The 18449-nt window shown below is 35.7% G+C and overlaps 1 protein-coding gene across 1 annotated transcript; it reads right to left on the bottom strand.

The window, feature by feature from the left end:
- Positions 1 to 670: 670 nt before the first annotated feature.
- On the bottom strand, positions 671 to 17604 carry LOC142352308 (uncharacterized). Its single transcript, XM_075404841.1, has 7 exons — positions 16842 to 17604; positions 9729 to 9877; positions 9406 to 9451; positions 9257 to 9328; positions 8832 to 8902; positions 4683 to 4875; positions 671 to 1784 (listed from the first exon to the last, which is right to left on the bottom strand). Exons 1-7 carry the CDS (start codon positions 16950 to 16952, stop codon positions 1686 to 1688), a joined length of 741 nt encoding a protein of 246 aa, XP_075260956.1. The 5' UTR covers positions 16953 to 17604; the 3' UTR covers positions 671 to 1685.
- Between the last annotated feature and the right edge of the window lie 845 nt (positions 17605 to 18449).

Raw genomic sequence — 18449 nt, 5'->3', positions numbered from 1 at the left:
CAATAAAAATAGCCGACAATATATTTTGTATTTAAAAATAAAATCAACATTTTCAAGAAAAATTTAAATTTTAGCAAAATTGACGAAATTTTAGTCAAAAATTCCGAAAAAAGGTGAATAAAATCAACGGAATTCACTCTATGTATCTCCCTGTAAAAAACGAAAATCCAAAAATATTTTTAATTCCATATTCTACGGTGGACCAGTTTTCTAATGATACCAGTCTCAACTCTCTACGATGAATATATCGATCGGCCAAAATTGACTGAACAAAAAAAACCCATTTGAGTATATAGTTCCTCCTCCCTCAAGAGGGGTCGGAACAATAAGTTAAAAATGATGATATTCGAAAATATCTGACATTCAGAAGCACCCACTTGACAGGTCATCAATAGGTATCACTGTACCTAGTTAAGTGATGACCAGTAGCAGATGTGATGCCCAATAGTCAAGTGATGACAACGCTTAAGTTATTCGTGAATGTTGCGCGGGTAATTTGAATGATAAGGTTTTTTAACTTCAGGTGTTCCATTATAAAATTACAAGTTGCAGATCGAGGTAGTTTACTGGTACCATCCGCCATTAATCGATGTCAACAATTTTTACTGATTTCCTGAAAGCGTCTCAAGTTTTCTTATCTTCCCACAGTATATGGCTGAAAAGAAAACAAGGAGCTAGAAAAAATTTTTGTACTAATTGGAATGTATTACATACTGAATTTGCAATAAATCTTTACAAATATCTTGCACATGAACATTAGCCCGAGAAAGAAAAGAAGTAAGTTATTATTTAGTCAAATCAAATTGAAACGAAGCTCAGCCAAGATAGATTCAAAATGGATCACATCAGATTTGGAATGATATAAACATCCTGAAAGTTTTGATACTTCATAACATTCGACAGCATTTTAAGTAATGAATATTTGATTGCAATTGAGCCCAGATTTTGAGAAATGAATGAATTATTAGTTCATAAACCAAATAGCTCTATTTAAATTAAGTATAAATTCGAAAAGCTTTACAAAGTTAACAGCAAGTGTAAAACGTTTCAAACGCACCCTTTAGTCAAGGAATGTTTGCGAGTTTACCCAAATTTTTCACAACAATTTCTCGGGCCTCGAATTAATCCAAAACGTATCTAGTTAGTCAGTAGACCGAATTTGACAAAATAGCTATGCTCAATTTCGAGCTCTCTCGTTGAAACTGATTGGTCATGTTACTGTTTATCTGCCTTCCAGTTTGCATTTTTGACTAACTATCAATTGGTTTTCTGCCCCATATTCGACTAGAGATGACCTTTATCCCACTTATCCAAATCTTATCATCTTTTAAATTCAAACGATTTGCTTTAATTCCATATGACACCAAATGCAATTGACATATCAAATTGAATTTTAAGTTCGCATACACTGTCTCCATCACCCGCCACATAAGGCTTCCTTATCTTATACGTTCCCATGCTCACGTGCCATCACATGAAACAAGGCGGCGGGCAAGCAGAAGAGGTCCCAAAACTTTTCGAGAACAAAAAGGTCATCCCTTAAGTCCAACATACTCCATCAAAAGTATATACCCAAAGAATTCAGAGTTGATTAATGAGTCTAAGGCCGGGTGGGTCATGAGTATCCTTAGTGTGGTGGTGCTGCATTTCGCTTGTGGTTGGTAGTGGTGGGGGTGTTTTGAGTTTTAGTCATCTGTCAGCTCTCGCATCATCTCCCTTAACTCTAGCTGAGCCTTTGCAAATGATTCCCTCTCTGTTATGAAGTTAGTCTCCAGCTCGTCAATCTGAAACACGTGAAGAATCAGTGAAAACATCAAACATAACCGATTAACGTCGGGCGAATTGCTCTCAAACGACCGGCGAGCGGTTGGCTTTGTCAGTAGCTAGTCACGGTTTAGTGAGGTTAGCTTTAGCTTGATTCGACTCTGCAAACTTTAGTTTTCTAGCCTTGTTAGTAAATAAAAAACTGATATTTAAAAATTTGCAAAAATTAAAAAGAAAGTTTCCAGATTTCGCAGTAAAAAAGTTCAAAACCATTTCATTGTCTCAAGAGGCTACCCAGTATCCCTATTTGAAGCTTTAAATAGTTTCACTGGCTCAAAGATCCATAAACTTTAAACATAACTTGAACATTTAAATTTTATCAAAATTGTTAAAGCTGGAGTCCTTAAAATATTGATAATCATTCCATTAACTATAGAAAGTATGCAATGCAACAGCTTATTATCAAACCCTGGAGGAGGTCTCTAGGACCCTGGTACTGGAAAAAAATTCAAAAAGATTCAAAAAACTTAAAACTGAAAAATATTTTAAAAACTGCTTAAATTCGTGATACTAAAATCTTGAAAAACATTCCATTACATCTAGAAACTATGCAATAACATATTATCAAACCCTAGAGGAGGTTGTGTGGCTCTTGAGGCTAGAGAAACCAAAAAAAAATTACAAAATTTTAAGAAAATTTCAGTAACTTATTATCAAACCTTAAAGGAGGTTTTCTGACCCCTGAGGCTGAAAAAAACTGAATAATGACAAATGTCAAAAAACTGCAAATTTTGTCGAAAAACTTGTGATGTTAATATCTTGAAAAACAAATAATTACATCTAGAAAAAAAGCAGTAACCCATCGTCAAAACCTAGAGTGGGTTTCTTGGCTCTTCAGGCTGGAAAAACCTAAAAAACGCCGAAAACTTCCAAAAAATCGGAAAAAATGCAAGATTTATCAAAAAATTGCTAAAATTGGTAATATTAAAAATAAAAAAAATTTCAGTATGCTATTATCAAACCCCCAAGGAGAGTTTCTGGCCCCTGCGTCTGGAAAGACGTGAATAATGAAAAATAAATGTCAAAATATTCAAAAAAAAATGCACGTTTGTTCAAAAAAAAAGCTAAAATCCGTGATGTTTAAAAGTTGAAATTATTCCACTACCACTAGAAACTATGCAGTAATATACTATCAAAACCTAGTGGAGGTTCCTTGGCCCCTAGGTCTGATAAATCTCAAAATGTCAAAATTTCCAAATGATTGAAAAAATTGTGAAAATCAACAGAGCGGGTGTCGTCAACCTCTAAAAACCGTCCTTCACACCATAAGTATAAGTCTCCAAAGCAGTTTCAGCTGAAACAGAGCTGAAAGGCTCTAAGAGCACTTATTGCCCACTCTAAGAGCACTTATAATTGCTACAAAATTTGTTTGAGATCAATTAAATAATAAGCTAAATATAGGTTACGTGACTCTGCTTGAAGTCATAGAGCTTCTGGCTTTTATAGAACATAAAACATAACCGACCGGCGTCGGAAGAATTGCTCTCGAACTAGTGGGAGCTCTAATCAATTCAGCCTGCTTTAGCCGGGGGGGGGTAGTAGGGGAGCCTAAATGGGATTAAGAAGTTCAATAGTGGGCTTCAAATAACCATATTAGAGGTTGACATAAACCACTATTAAGATTTAAAGTTAAAAAAATAGCACCAGTTTCGGCGCACTTTTCATTTGACTTCTAGTATTAAATTGCCGCCAATTGAATTCAGCTGCTTGAAATTGTGGAGAGAGAATTTTAGATTACGCGAAACGCAAAAAGTCAAGGGCGTAAACGTCACTCGAAAAGTCAAAATTGTCAAGCGAAAACTTTGCATAAAAAGACACACACAATTACAATAATTGCTATGAACTTCGTTCAAGAGCAATAAACCGACTAATGTCGGTAGAATTACTCTCGAACAACAGGCGGGTGGAAAAACATTTGACCCCACTGGGATTCGAACCATTGACCTCCTACTTTATATGCACCGCCGACTGTGCTAATTGGCCCTTATTTTTGGAATGCTGTAACCGACTTTATATTAGCAACAATCTTTACTTCGGAGTGAGAGCAATAGAGATCACTCAAAAATGAAGAACGAAAGCGTGAAAAAGTCATTTGAGAAGTCAAAGAATGTTCTAGAAGAAAAGCGCAAATAATAAAGCGAAAAATTTGCATAAAAGAGACCATCACGTTTACAATAATTGCTATGAACTTCGTTCAAGAGCAATTAAAAATCGAAGCGGTTTGAGATATTAAGTCAGAATTTCGAAGTGACTTCTGCAGAGTCACGTAACCATGCTTAAAACACGAACCGCACATTTTAAATGACGAAAGACAACTTTTGGCATTTTAATTTCTGGCACTGCAGACCTACCGCATTTTAAAATGTACACGTGAGTGTTTTAAGTCCTTTTTTTTATATGCCAACCAAGAATTGTTCTAATCAGAATAATCTCGTTCTTCTGAGTCTCACATTTCACTGTTTTTGTTACCCAGGAATAAGATTTGCAAAATCAAACTACATTTATGGGCCTCCCAAATAGCACTGGCTACCAGAGTGCGTATGAATATAAAAATTTTGTCCGATTATAAAAATAAAATCCGAATATAAAAATATAAAAACAGGATCGACAATCTGAGGATTAAATTACCAAGTACCAAACCCCTAAATTTGGAGGGCTGGAACATTCCTCAATTCCTTTATAATATTTTCCAGTTCCCCTGACTTTAAATTTAGATACCTCGAGCATTGTCTCATCTGTCAGTTATCTTTTGCTGGTCAAAAATCACACGCCATCAAAGGTTTTAAAGGATGCGGTTTTATGGAGAGGACGCTAAATTATCAGAATGTTACATACTTCGGACAAGAGAAGTTACTAACATCCTTTTCCAGTTTGGACACCTCGAGGGATGCCTCGTCTGCCCTGGTGGTCTCCTCTTTCAACTCCTCCTCCAGTCTCGCAATCAATTTCTCCTTTCCTTCCAACTCCACCTCATGTTTCTCAACCATCTGACGAAGACTCTTCACATTGTTGCCCAGACTGTTGATCTCCTGCTCCAGCTTGCTTGCCTTCCTATTAAACACCACCACTTGATTAATATTACCTAATATTAAATGAACAAAACCGACTAACGACAAACGAATTGCTTCTAACAGGCTGTTTCTTGGTATGAGGGAGACATTAATCAACGTTAGGCGGCAAGATTTGTCACTGATTAGTCGGTTTGTATAGCATTATGTTCCCGCAAACATAGCTTAAAGCTTGTGACATCAAACTCGAACTTTCTCAAATCAAAAATACGGGGTTATCGGGAGCCATTCTTGACTTCATTCAGCTCTAAAAAAACTGGCTTTGGTTGTATGCTTAGGGAGATTAGCCTCGCTTGGGAATGGGGTAAGACCGGAGGGGGGTGGAATAAATTACTAAAATTATCCGTTAAATCATGAAGTTCTGATTTCCCAGCAGTCTCGGTGAAGTGTACAGCTAGATCTCTGATCGAACTGCACCGAGACTTAATTAGCAGTTAAAACCATTCCTTTCGACTAAAGTGGAATTTGTCAGACAAAAAACTGGTCATGCGAAAATGGGGAGAGGCGGATTTGGTGGGGGTAAGAGAAGGTAGAAGTATATGGGGGTAAGGGTGCAAACTTCGAAAAATAATCTTTTAAACTTGACAAGGAGGCTCGTTAATGTGCGTTTGCACATAATGTTCCGACAACGCTCATCCACGTTTTTACTTAATTGTCTACCAAATGAGGAACAGATAGAAAACTTCCAAAAATTCACATCTTTCAACAAAAAACTAAGTGGAAAAAAATGCTGGATTAGAGGGTCGAGGAGATTAGCCACTAGTAAGAGTAACAGACAAGACATACAAAGGTTCAAATAATAGCGTACATTAATCACGATCAAAACATGATGTCTATAATTTAAAAAAAAACACTCAAAAACAAAGAGAATATAGAATAAGATAAAACCTGAATATTGAAAACAACCAACTTCAAATTGATTAAAACCAATACTTATCAACGGGACTCATTAAAAAGGTTAATCTAAACTTCATAGGAAGCAATTTAGACCTGGCATTATCCATAATATGTCGAGGACTGCAAAAACGAAAAGAAACTCGAAAAAAATTAACAAGAAGTCGTTGTCGCAACCGCTAAAACCAAAGGTTATTCATCAAGAACATTAAATATCTTAATTGCGCGTTTCTTCAACGCAAATTGGGCCGCTACAAAAGTTAATAATGCGACAAGGAGAAAAAAACTCAGAAATGCAAATAAACAAAAATCACGCTTATCTCATGAAAATGCGCAGTACCACGAAACCAAAGCCAAGAAACCATTAGCTGAAAATAAAATCATTAAGTTGACGAGAAAGAGGATGCGATCTTCATAAGAAAGAAGATGCGACCTGTCAAAACAAAGACCAAACTACAAAAATGACAAAAAATAAAAGATAAATCTGAAAAAACCACTGTTTTTTTAAAACAAATTTTAAAAAATTCGAAAAATTTGAACAATTCGTAACCTTTCAACTTAAAACAGAAACAGATTAACTTGCAGCCACTCAGGAAGCCCGTTGTGGTTGTTATTAATGTGACTGAACCATAAGACAAAAAAAACAACAAAGGACAGATCTGCAAATTTTTAAATTTCCCGAAGCCACAGTGTTGAAGCCATTAAAACTACAAATAACAGAAAACCGTAAAAACTTAAATTAAAAAAGTGTGAATTTTTGCTCTCCTTTGATTTTAAATGGCCTTTCATTGTAGAGGGTCTTTGTGAAAAAGGCAACAAAAAGAACTAGAAATTTTGAACAGAATCGAAAACTCACGAAATTTCTATGATAACACATTTTTAGCTCTCGAGACACCAGCCATAACACAAAACACCAGCCATAACTCCAGAATTACTGTCAGACTAACAGAAAGTTAATCAGCCCTGTAAAAAATTAGGCAAAGATACTTGCTGTTAACAATCAGAACAAAAAATGGGATGTTCACATATACTTTCTCAAAAAAGTAATTAAATTAAAGTGACTCAAACCGTTAGCTATAGACTGATATCACTAAATAGATTTAATTAAACATTCACTTAAGCGATTGAGGCCCTGGATTGTCAAGAATATGCCGTATGACAACAAAAGACCGACAATTAGAGGGAAAAAAATCTAAATTTTGCCAGAACGGTTAAAACTATAAGCTATTCACTAAAATCATTAAAAATGTTCTTTTGCAAATGGACCTTTGGTGAAAAGCACTAAGTCATGAGGCAGCAAACAGAATGACAATTGAAGGCAAAACAAAAGAATGCAATAAAAGTTTTCGAAAACATAGTTAAAGCCACAAAAACTACAAGCTTATCTCTGAAAACATAATATTTGTTTTTTGTTCTCATTTTGTTGCAAAATGGATCTGTCATTAATTGGGTTTTGACTTGAAAACATTCTTGTCAGTAATAAAAATGGTAAAATACAAAAAAAGAGAAATATTTTGTGAAAGACCGATCAAATAAAAGCCGAATAATTATTGATTGTAAGAATCGCAGATGACTTCAAACAAAGCCCTCATTTGCTGCGCGTCCAAAAAAACAAATCATTAATCAATATATTTGCATAATAGATCAAATAGCAAATGAAATATTTCAATTAACCAAAAATAACTGATGCAATTTGTATAATTATTAAGTTAATTTTTTTTCAAAAAGGCTGCAAAATTTTAATTCCAGAAGACTCCTATAGGAAGTCAAGGTGCAACTAGCTTTTTTGAGGAGTTTTCAAAGATTGTGACAGCAGATGTTTGGTCTATACTTCGGGCATAATTAAACAAAATGGGATAAAAAAAGCTTATTTGGTGCCATTTTGATTAAAAAGACGGAAACTCGAAAAAATTAGCACATTTCAAATAAAAGACTAGGATAAAACCAATCTTCAAGCCTCCTCTATCCCTAACAAAAACATACCCGGCAGATTGCGGGAAAATAGCCGCCGTTGATTCCAATAAGCATGATTGGGATTGAAATAACAGAAGATATTGAAAAAAGATTTTTGTACAAAAACATGTTTTTAAGTCCGATTTATTTTGATGGCATTTCGTAGTTGAACATACTTCTGTTTCTTAGAGAGAGGCTACAGGGGCTACTATCAATTACAATAAGCATTAGAGATGGTAAATAAAACTTATAGGAACGACGTTCAAATAGCGGGCATCTAAAATTGGGCTTTATGGGTTTATCCCGTTTCTATTTCTGACATCCATTTTTGTACTAACTCTGTTCAGTTTGAATTGCTTTGCTGAGCAACTGATGTTCAAAATCACTTTTAGCAGAATGAGAGAAGAGAGAAACTAGCCTAGAGAAGTCAAAAAGATTTCACGCAAAATGTTGAAAAGGCGGCAAAATGAGGTAAAGCGAAACATTTTTTTATTCGACGAAGTTAAAAAAAAATAGGAACGCTATAATAGCCGGCTGAGAAGATGAGGGCGGCTATTAATAATCAATAATATTGTTGTTAAGAATTTTAACACATTTTTAAGCAAAATCGACGTAAGTTTAAACCTCGATAACTCCCTGCAAAAAACGAAAATCAGAAAAATCTTTTTAGTCTCATATTCTACGCAGGACGGTCTTTCTAATGATACCAGTCTCAATTCTCTACGATGAATTTATCGATCGGCCAAAATTGACTGAACAAAAAAACCCATTTGAGTATATAGTTCCTCCCTCCCCACTAAACTGGGGGTCGCGAACAAATATTACCAATGGTTCCTAACTGCTACAAAAAATAAATTGAGCGTTTCCTTAATGTCAGTGCTCAATATCGCTTAGAAGTTGGATGGTTCCTCTCAGTTCGGATTATTTGCGCAGAGCTCAACCGCTAATTTTGGCACTTTTTTTAGCTTCCGTTAGTGCTTAGTCCAGACTTATATTGTATTCAATGGGCAGTAACTTGTTAATTTGATGTGCCGACTCGGTTATTAGAGTCATTGAACCCATCAAGGTCTGAGTCCAATTAAATTAACTTACTTTTCGAAGAAGTCAGCCCTCTCTTCTGCTTTTTCTAAGTCTGACTCCAAGGCTACTGTCTTCCGCACAGCCTAAAACAACACCACGCGCTACAATCTCGAATCCTTTCCGGTAGCCACCCCATCCAAACAATTGCTAGCATAACCTTGTCAGCCAAACTAACGCACCAAAAAAGACCCTATAACGGACATTGCGGCTATTTACCGGCTGTTTTCCGGGTAGTTTCACTCCACTTCAATTAACAGCTTTCATGAACATTTTTTTGTAAAAACATTCCTAGAACAAAATTCTGCGTGTATTAATCCATTGTAGCGGCTAGTATTTCTTCATTTTGGGCTCATCGCATAAAATATCAACTATTTGTCCGAGAAGAGCATAGAACTTTTTTTCAGGATACAGATCAAGACGTGTGAGAACTGACAAACCTGTTCGTATTTCATGTCTGTCTGTTTTAGCAGCATAGTGGCCTCTTTCATTCTGAACTGAGCTATCTCCTCCTAAAATACCCCTTCACACATCTAGACATTTATTCACACAATCTGTTGAATGAATTGTTTGAAATGACGTCACTTACATTATTGTCTGCTTCTGATATTCTCACTCGCAGTTTCTTCAATTCCCTGAAATTCACAATAAATAATTATGATTTAAAATATCTCGATTCATTCATTTGGGTTCTTGCTTTTTCACCCCTTATGACATCAGATATAGTTAAATCAACTACGATTTGAATTTGAAATCTAACACAAAAGTCAGCATTTTTCATTTTAAAGTTTTTGCAAATCTATGAAGCCGTAAAGGAAATAGCAATTTGGGATGTAAAGAATATATCAATTATAAAGACACATCATACTCTACAGGGAGATGGTTCAGCTGGAGAATAAACTGGCTACTAACTGTTCCTGTTCGTCTGTTTGTTTCTCGAACTCTTGCACTTTGGCATTAAGTTCCTCGTTCCTAGCCTCCGCCTTGTCCAGAGCTGTCTCTGCCAGAATGAGTTTGTTCTGTACAGCCGATGCATCAGCTTCAGAGGCTTCTGCTCTCTCCTAAGCACACATGTTACGAATAAATTACAATCGATAAACATAGCTGGCAGATTGCCAGAAAATAGCCGCAATAGATTCGTAGATCGGCAGTAAAGAACAGTAAAAAAGACAGACCAAAAAAAATCGTCTTTTCATTCAGGGCTGATCTGTTATATTTTGATTAAAAATCTGTATAAGTTACTGCTGCCTCTATTAGCTGATCTCAAATAACCTTCATTTAGACTGACACACACCCATTTGACCTTATCTCTTTGAATTAAAGTAAATTAAAGTCAATTTCAAAGTGAGGAAGTCATTTTTGAGAGTGAGGTAAGTCAAGTGTGACCAAAAATTTAACCACGCGCATGAACAAAAAAACTCGCTCCACTAAGAGCGAAAAATGACGTCACACATGCAATTCAGTTGAAATTGCATGAACGAATGAACAAAAAGTGGCTGTGACGTCATATGGTCGTAACAAAAATCATGACGACGAAATAAAAAAACATAGCCGGAAGAATTCCGGAATCGACTCGAAGCGTCAGAACTTCACAAACAAAACCGTAATTGCAACGGAAGCCACTACCTTTTGTATTAAACCGTTAACTCACTACCACTCCAGGTCTGCTCTAAAAATTGGTGAAACTTAAACGACTGTCAACAAGAGAAACAAAATTCAGCAAAATTTTATATTATTGAAAACGTTTGGTAACGTTAAAAAATCAAAGATAATTAAGGTGGTCAAAAACCTGATTGTCTGAAAAGGCTGACAAGGTTATCAATAGTCCTCAAATAATTCATGATTCTAACCTGAAAAAAATCGCGAAAGCAAATGGCAGATAATAATCTTAGAAACTAAGTAGATTCTTTAGAAAACGGAAAGCTCAAATTTAAGAATCAGAAAACACCTATAATTACACTTCTAATCATCGCGATTAAGACAAAAAAACAACACAAACCTGTTTTCTTGTACATAAGCCAGACAACATGATTTCATACTAAATCAAAAATAAAAATGATCTTAGAAAAGACATAAGCAGCAGAATATTCTAAGGCAAAAAATCGTTTTCATTATTACCGAGGCCGGAAGAAAACTAAAGTACTTAGTCATAAGTGGAAGTTTTGGAAAAAGCTTGCTATCAAACTTTCAGTACTGCCTTATGTTGAATGAAACTAATTGCAAACCAAAGAAATGACGAAAATCTAAAACATAAACCGACAAATGTCGGAAGAATTGCTCTTGAACGACAGGCGAGGCAATTTAATTCAGGGGCTGTAGCCTAGATCAAATTATGGGTGCAAAAAATTTTTCCCCCGCCGGGATTCGAACCACTGCCCTCCCGATCCACAGCCACAACTACTAACCACTGCGCTACAGATCACATACCTCACTTATTCTGCAACCGATTTTTTATTAGCTTTACTTCAGAGCAATAGAAATCACTCAAAAATGAAGAACGAAAGCGTGAAAAAGTCACTTGAGAAGTCAAAGAATGTTCTAGAAGAAAAGCGCAAAACTGTCAAGCGAAAAATTTGCATAAAAAAGACACACACGTTTACAATAAGTGCTATGAACTGCGTTCAAGAGCAATTAAAAAAAGCTGAAATCATTCATTTCTTACAACTCAAAAAATCAATATACCGAAAATAAATGCAGGTGCCAGTACACAACTAGAATGATACTAACTAGAATGTAAATATGGGAACAATGTAAGGAACACCGTAACATAAAGACATTCTTGATTTTTGAAAGTTAAAAATCAATTTAAAAAATTCAAGAAAAACGAATACATTTCATTGTTCAGCATTCGAGACATAGAAAAGATAACTAGTCATCCGATACAAAGATCTATCCTCCTGAAGAGAACAAAAATAGGAAAAAGCAGAATTCATAAACACGACACATTGAAACATTTTGCAAAAAAATGGTCAAAGAACTTTTAAGTTAAGACTGCATTTATGAAAAAGTTTTAACTGTTTTTTCAAAACTTAACGCCGAAAAAGGATTGATTTTTTATTGAAACGAAATTAAAGTCCCTCGCGTTGCACACAAAAACTATTTCTAGCAATTACAACTAAAAGACAAACGAAAAACTGACGAAAATCGGAAAAAAAAAATACCAAAATCGGATTAGCATATGTACAATTTTATGAAACAAAATTATATCGAGGTAGAAAGAGGCGTTGAGTATAGGATTATCAAAGAGAAGTTGCCATATTTACTGATTTTTGACAAAAAGACGGTTAAAAGATCTAAGAATGAATAAATTAATATAAAAAAGCCAAAAATTAACTAAAAAATCAAGAATTATGTGCCAATTTTCAACATGAATCGCATTTTCAGGCTCTGCAAAACACAGTGGTATCCATTTTCGAGGTTGACATTTCAATATAGTATCGAATAAAATTTATTTCCACAAGAAACCAAATTAAAAGCAAAAAAATTGGGCCACTTAGACGAAAAAACGGCTAAAAACGGTCATCTATATGTGCAATTCAGTCAAAAACTACTTTTCAAAGTCAAAAAGTCATTCACTAAACGCAGCGCATGATCAAAAAACTTCTCTCGCTTAGCGAAAATTTGTTCACCAAGACAGCTTTTCTCACTTTCGCTTTTAGGTCAAAATGCCGCGTGAACAAATCTACTTCCTGTAAAAAAAAAAAAAAACCGAGAGAAAACCAATACTCCTCTTCGAGTCGTAAAAAAACCAAGAGAAGGCCAATAATAGCCCCAGCTATCGCTGTGCGGCTATTAAAAATACGTAGTAGTTTTTTTTGCATACAATTGTCTCGCCTATGTTTTTTGGATAAAATTGGCCATTTTTCATCTGGAGTGGTTGCTCATTCACAACCTGCAATTTGATCTTAGGGGTATTTTCAAGAGCTACAAAGCCTCAGCAAAAAAACATTGCCGAAAGATCGGCAAAAATAGCTGAGATCGCTATGAAAGCTGAAGAACCAAAAATATAAAGCAGAGCTGAAAATTGAAAGAGCAAGGTTTTATTTTCCTCCAAAATCTTGTGATGTCTTGTGAAGTTGGCTTATCCAATAGTAATAAGTACTATGCAGTACAAAATTGACACTTATTTATCGCTGCGGACAAGACGAGCTCCAAAGTTATTTTCAAAGATAGCAAAAGTTAGATCAAACCAATTTTTTTGCGAAAGCAAGAATTTTTAGAGGCAAAGATTTGCGGAGTTGCTTGCAAAACATCTATAATTTTTGCAGCCAGGGATTCACCAACATGTCTCAAATTTGTTATGCAACAGACAACCAGAGACGACGTGGGGCACCATCAACATGAACTGGAGACCATCCAAAGGACATCCTACATGCATGACATTGACTCTTCAGAGGAGGACTCGACAGCAATTGCTACAGCCCAAGAAGACAATAAAGGAAGACAATTCAACGTGACAAAAAAGTGGGAGCAGCAAAGACAAACTCAAAACGATACTGCAGAGCTCACCAACACCTCTTCAGCAAACAAACCCTACAGCGTCTTCTTGTCGTTCATTGGAATTTAGCCAACGATAAATACTCATTATCGTCGTTAATGGACAAAAATAAAACTAGGCAGGAAAACCTCGACCAAGAGAGTTTCGCCGATTCGTCTAAAGTTTCTGTGGCCCATCGGGGATAATGTCACTATTTTTGATAGGGAAAAATATTCTACAGCAGCCGTTGCTGACACATGGACAAAAATGTGACAAAGTTATCACAATGGAAAACAAAGGCGATTAAGGATTGGGTTCGGAGACGGATCACGCAGTGAAGTCATAGGTACAGAGGTTGTGGAGGCGGCAAAGTGATGGGGACTACCATGGAGCTTCATATCTTTTGAGCCGGATCAAAAATGGCAAAACGAACCACAAAACCTACAGAGGAAACCGAATCGCCGAGATAAGAGATCTGACAAGCACTAACCAGTGGAGTCATGAAAACAGGGGGAAAAGGCAAAACAGGGGGGAAAACAACGAGGGGACTCCAAGCAGCAAAAATGAGTAAAATTTCTAACTGGGGAAAAAGTTGCAAGTATGGATGTATGCAAGGACATCCACAGGATGATAGGCGAGGAGCAGTTAAAAGTTTTCTTCATCTACTCAAATGCAAAAGTTCAGGTCACAAAGCATCAACAGATTGACAAACTTTATCAACACTTCTGGATTCAGCCAGTTCTTGAAATCGGAATGAAGAACATAGGTGAACAACTAGGAACAGTGGAGATATAATACCAAATAAGACCAAACAAAGAGATAAGCAAATCAAGGAAGCCGAGACTTTATCAAATTGCTACAGCAAAAATTGTTGTTAAGATTTTGGACAATTATCACAAAATCAGCTAGTACGTAAAAGAAGAAGAATGACTCAATTGACACCATCACTGGATCAAGAAAAAACCATCCGATTAAACAGTAGAATAACCAGTGCACCAGATTCAACAGCAAAAAATTCAATTCTCATTGTCAATAAAATCTCTAGTAACCGATTTTCAGTCAAACTTTTGGCTTTCAAAGATAGCTGCGTGGATTTCTCCAGGCCGAATGTAAACAACCTAACTGTTACACCCAGATCAACTTCTAAACACCAGAACCAGTTCATATAGAGTTAATAACCTCAAAGCAAACAAGCATAAAAGCTTTTCAACGGTTCGTCAGCTCCCTATAATTAATCAGCACTTCCATAAAATTAGAGGAAAGCCTGCTTGTTCTCAATAACAGATTCAAAATACGCCGAATGGAAATTGATCACTTAGAAGTGTATTCCAACCCCGAAAACTACAGAATCACAGCTTCCCAACTATAATCTTTTAAAAGAACGTCTCAATACCAGACCTCTTAAAGCAGTAAGCAGCGACGTACGCGCTAAATAAAACAAAAACGTAGACAATTCTTAACAGGTATGACAAGCAGTCACTACAGTCAGCGTGGCCGAGCTAGAAAACTTTGGAATGAGGCTGACTTCGACGAAAATATTATGCGACATTGAAAAAACTGGAGAGGGAACAAGGTGTAGTAACCGGAAATTAGTAAGCTGAGGCGTGTTTAGCTCATTAGAACGGTTCTTACGGTTTAAAAAGGTGGAGAGAAGGTGGTAAGATCTTGTTTAGTAAGAACCTCAAAAGTATTTGAAGAGGCCAGCGACATAACTGAGCCAGATAAATCGATATCATAGTTTAGTGTTCAAGCCTCAACAAGTATCTGAGAAAACGTTGGTGCATCCAAACTTATAATTTGGCTACGTTAGCATTCAAGGTAACGAAAGACAGCAAAATATTTGCTTTCTTAAGAGAGCTATTGCAGAAGTTACACTATTAGGTAGCTAGCTAGTCAGTTTCTCAAAACATTTTCAGAAATCTATTCAACAATTTTTCAATAAACAGTCAATGAGAGAACAATTAGGTAACAAGTAAAAACGCAAGTACAAGATAGTGTTCGGATTCACTTGTACAAAAAAGGAATCTCAAGCAAACCAGATGCAAACACGATGCAAGTAAACAAATAAATAGCAGATACGAATTAAGTTGATATTGAGAAAACAATTCAGTTGCGAGGCATCAGTTTCATTAAAAATTTTTAATTTTCAGTTACAACCCCAACTAGCAATTTCATTGTGGCTTCATCAGAGGAAGCAACAAAATCAATCGTTTTTCCAAAAGTAAACTTTAGGGCTGCATGTAATCAATTGACAGAAAAGGCGATTGCAAACGTGTACAACAGGAATCAGAAGCATGCAATCAGTACATCGCAATTTCGCACCTTCAGACAACTTCCCAACCCACTCAATCAGACTTGCTATATCATTGACATCAAAATACAGCAGAACGCAAAACAACAAAACGACAGCAATGGCCATCGAACTGAAAATCCTCCAACATTGATCTTCAGCAGTTCCTCGAAATGACCAGAAAAACGTCCTCATGAGTATTTAACACCAGCAACAATACACTTCAGCTGCAGGTTTCATCAGAAGCCGTGTCAATCTTGAGCAACCTACAGCTAGTACCCATGTAGCAATCAATTACTTCAGTCAAGACTTATCAGTCAGAGCAGCAACAATTTGGACAGACAATTATTCAACAATCACCAGCAACACTTACAACTTAAAGTAGTCATGTAGCGATCATCGGATAATCAACTCATTCGCAGAGACATAGATGAGCCTATAGATTCAGTGCCCTAAATGTACAACTGAGGACACAAATCAAATCAAGCTCTTTCAAAACGTTTTTAGGGTAGCAAAAAAGAATTGTGACAAAAACCTCACAAAAATTTACCGAAGAACATCAGTGCCCAAAGAGAAGCCCAAGTAGATCATCCAAAAAGGAAATATTAATCCAGGTTTTTGTAAGCACCACTAACACTGTCGTCAGTCAAGCCAGCTGATTAGCTTGGTTCTCTAATTTCTATTTGCAGCACGACTATTCACATGTAGTAAAATTGCGGAATACCCGCAAAATATGTCATGAATGGGTTTCTAGCCATCCATTTTTCTAATTTCTCATTTCTGAAATAACCTACCACTTAGCTATGGATAATTTTCTCTCAGACTAGGAGCACAGTTGCCAGATCATGGGAAAATTTTATCGTTACTTGCTTTAGTGAGAAAAAATTTTCTAAGATATATGAGCAAACTTTGATTTCTCTGCAAACACTCGCAAAATAATTTGGAGAAACAGAACATCATAGCCACAAATCCTCAATAAAATAAATTGATTAATAATTCTTCGGTAAGGGTTATCACATTGTAGCACTATTGTTCATCTACGGAAAATATTAATCACTCTTTGATTATAAATCATCGTTATAAAACCATAAATTACAGGTCCTTCCCTCATTTTGAATTCACTATTGATCACTATTAAAAACGGATCGTATCGTTAAAAAACTGAAACTTCTCGAGTAGTTTTAAATTGTTTTTACAGAATAAGGGGACATCTTCATTTTAAAAATAAAATGTGCGGGACTATCATTCGTTCACCAACCTTATTCTCGGCTGCTAGTTTCTCAAAGTGGTCAGCCTTGTCATGCCATTCGTCTACTTCGTCTGTCAGAGTTCGGATCTTCTTCTTGATCTTTTCAATATTTGCGGTCATTTTATAACGAGTGTAAGCTATTAACTATCAAATAGTAATCAACTCTTAGGTTAACAGATCAAAAACTGCCAAAGGTATTTTTAGTTCAATAATCGTTGGTACGAGTTATTGAAAATGCAGGTTAAATAATACAGACTTCAACAGTGAAAGTCGCCGATCGTTTAGTACCAATAATAGCACAAAAGTTCCGAATGATGTTTTGATTGTAACCTTTCAGACTGTACGTTCTCAGATCTCGTGACCGTAACAAATGAGATAGGTACACTAACAGCACCCTCAAAGTTTTAATATCTCACTATCGGGTCTTTGTTGTAATCAAGTTATAGTCCAGATTAAGCTTTGATTTCGATCACACTGCGTCAAAATACTTGACGTTTTGGTTCAAATAGTCAATACCAATAACACAAACACTGGCATCAAAATAAAAGGCAAGTTAATAACTATGTCCCGCGCAAGACCGGTGTGCGCTCAAATACATACAAAAAGATAAACACGAATCTACGCGTGTAAGTAATATATAACAAGAAAACCAGATAAAATCTCAACCAACACCACACAGTTTAGTTCGGCTACACACAGATTGTAAAATCACAGCACTATACAGTATTTGCAGCTCCAGCCAGCAAGCGTTATCTGAAAAAAATGACAAAATAAACAGTGTATTTGATTGTGCTGATGAATTCATGGTCGAGAGGTTTTAGACAATAGGCCTGATCAGAAGCATAAACGGTTAACAAAAGTCCAAACAATGTAATTATCGGTATTGACAGTATTTTATTAATAGATTGTCAGTTAACATTGTTAACAAAGCCAGTAATAGGCTCTCAAATACATGAAACACTAAAAGGTATCAAATAAAATTCAAACATATAATCCTTTCAAATTGAGAATAAGTGGTTTACGAGTTTTGCGGATATCTTATGAGCGAAATTGAAATTACCATATCGTAAATATAAAATGTAATTAAGTAATTCACGTAAATCATCAGCTGTCAAACATAACAAAAACTGCGTACGAGCCTTAAAAAGACACTTGACTATACGCTTCCGTTTTTTATCAGAGAACCACTAACTTGATGAATGGTTTAAGAAATCAATCAATAAAAAAAGAAGATTACAACAACTGGAATCACTCAAATCAATCATTTTCAGATAAGAACAAGAAATTTATTTCAAAAAAGATCAACAAAAAACATCTACATTTTTTGATGGCTTTGGAAGAACATAAAAAAAACTTAGAAAATACTATTTAAGTTTCAGAAAGCAGAAGAATTAACCTGAAGAACTATTGCTATGTCGATAAATAATGGCCTAAAATGAACTCGATTCTAATTCTAGTATTGTCTTGGCACTTTCATTAACTTACTTGACCTATCAATCAGATTTCAGAAGTTAAACCCTCTCACCCATAGAAATCTGATTCTAACATCCACCCCCATGAACGTACCAAAAATATTCAGGGATTCGGATCCAACATCTATTCACATGTCAGTCAAGT

Source organism: Convolutriloba macropyga, chromosome 13 (assembly GCF_964194025.1).
Source record: "Convolutriloba macropyga chromosome 13, txConMacr16.3, whole genome shotgun sequence".
Classification (NCBI taxonomy): domain Eukaryota; kingdom Metazoa; phylum Xenacoelomorpha; order Acoela; family Convolutidae; genus Convolutriloba; species Convolutriloba macropyga.
Note: the sequence above shows the minus strand (reverse complement) of the source record. Positions and strands in the feature narration are given on the sequence as shown.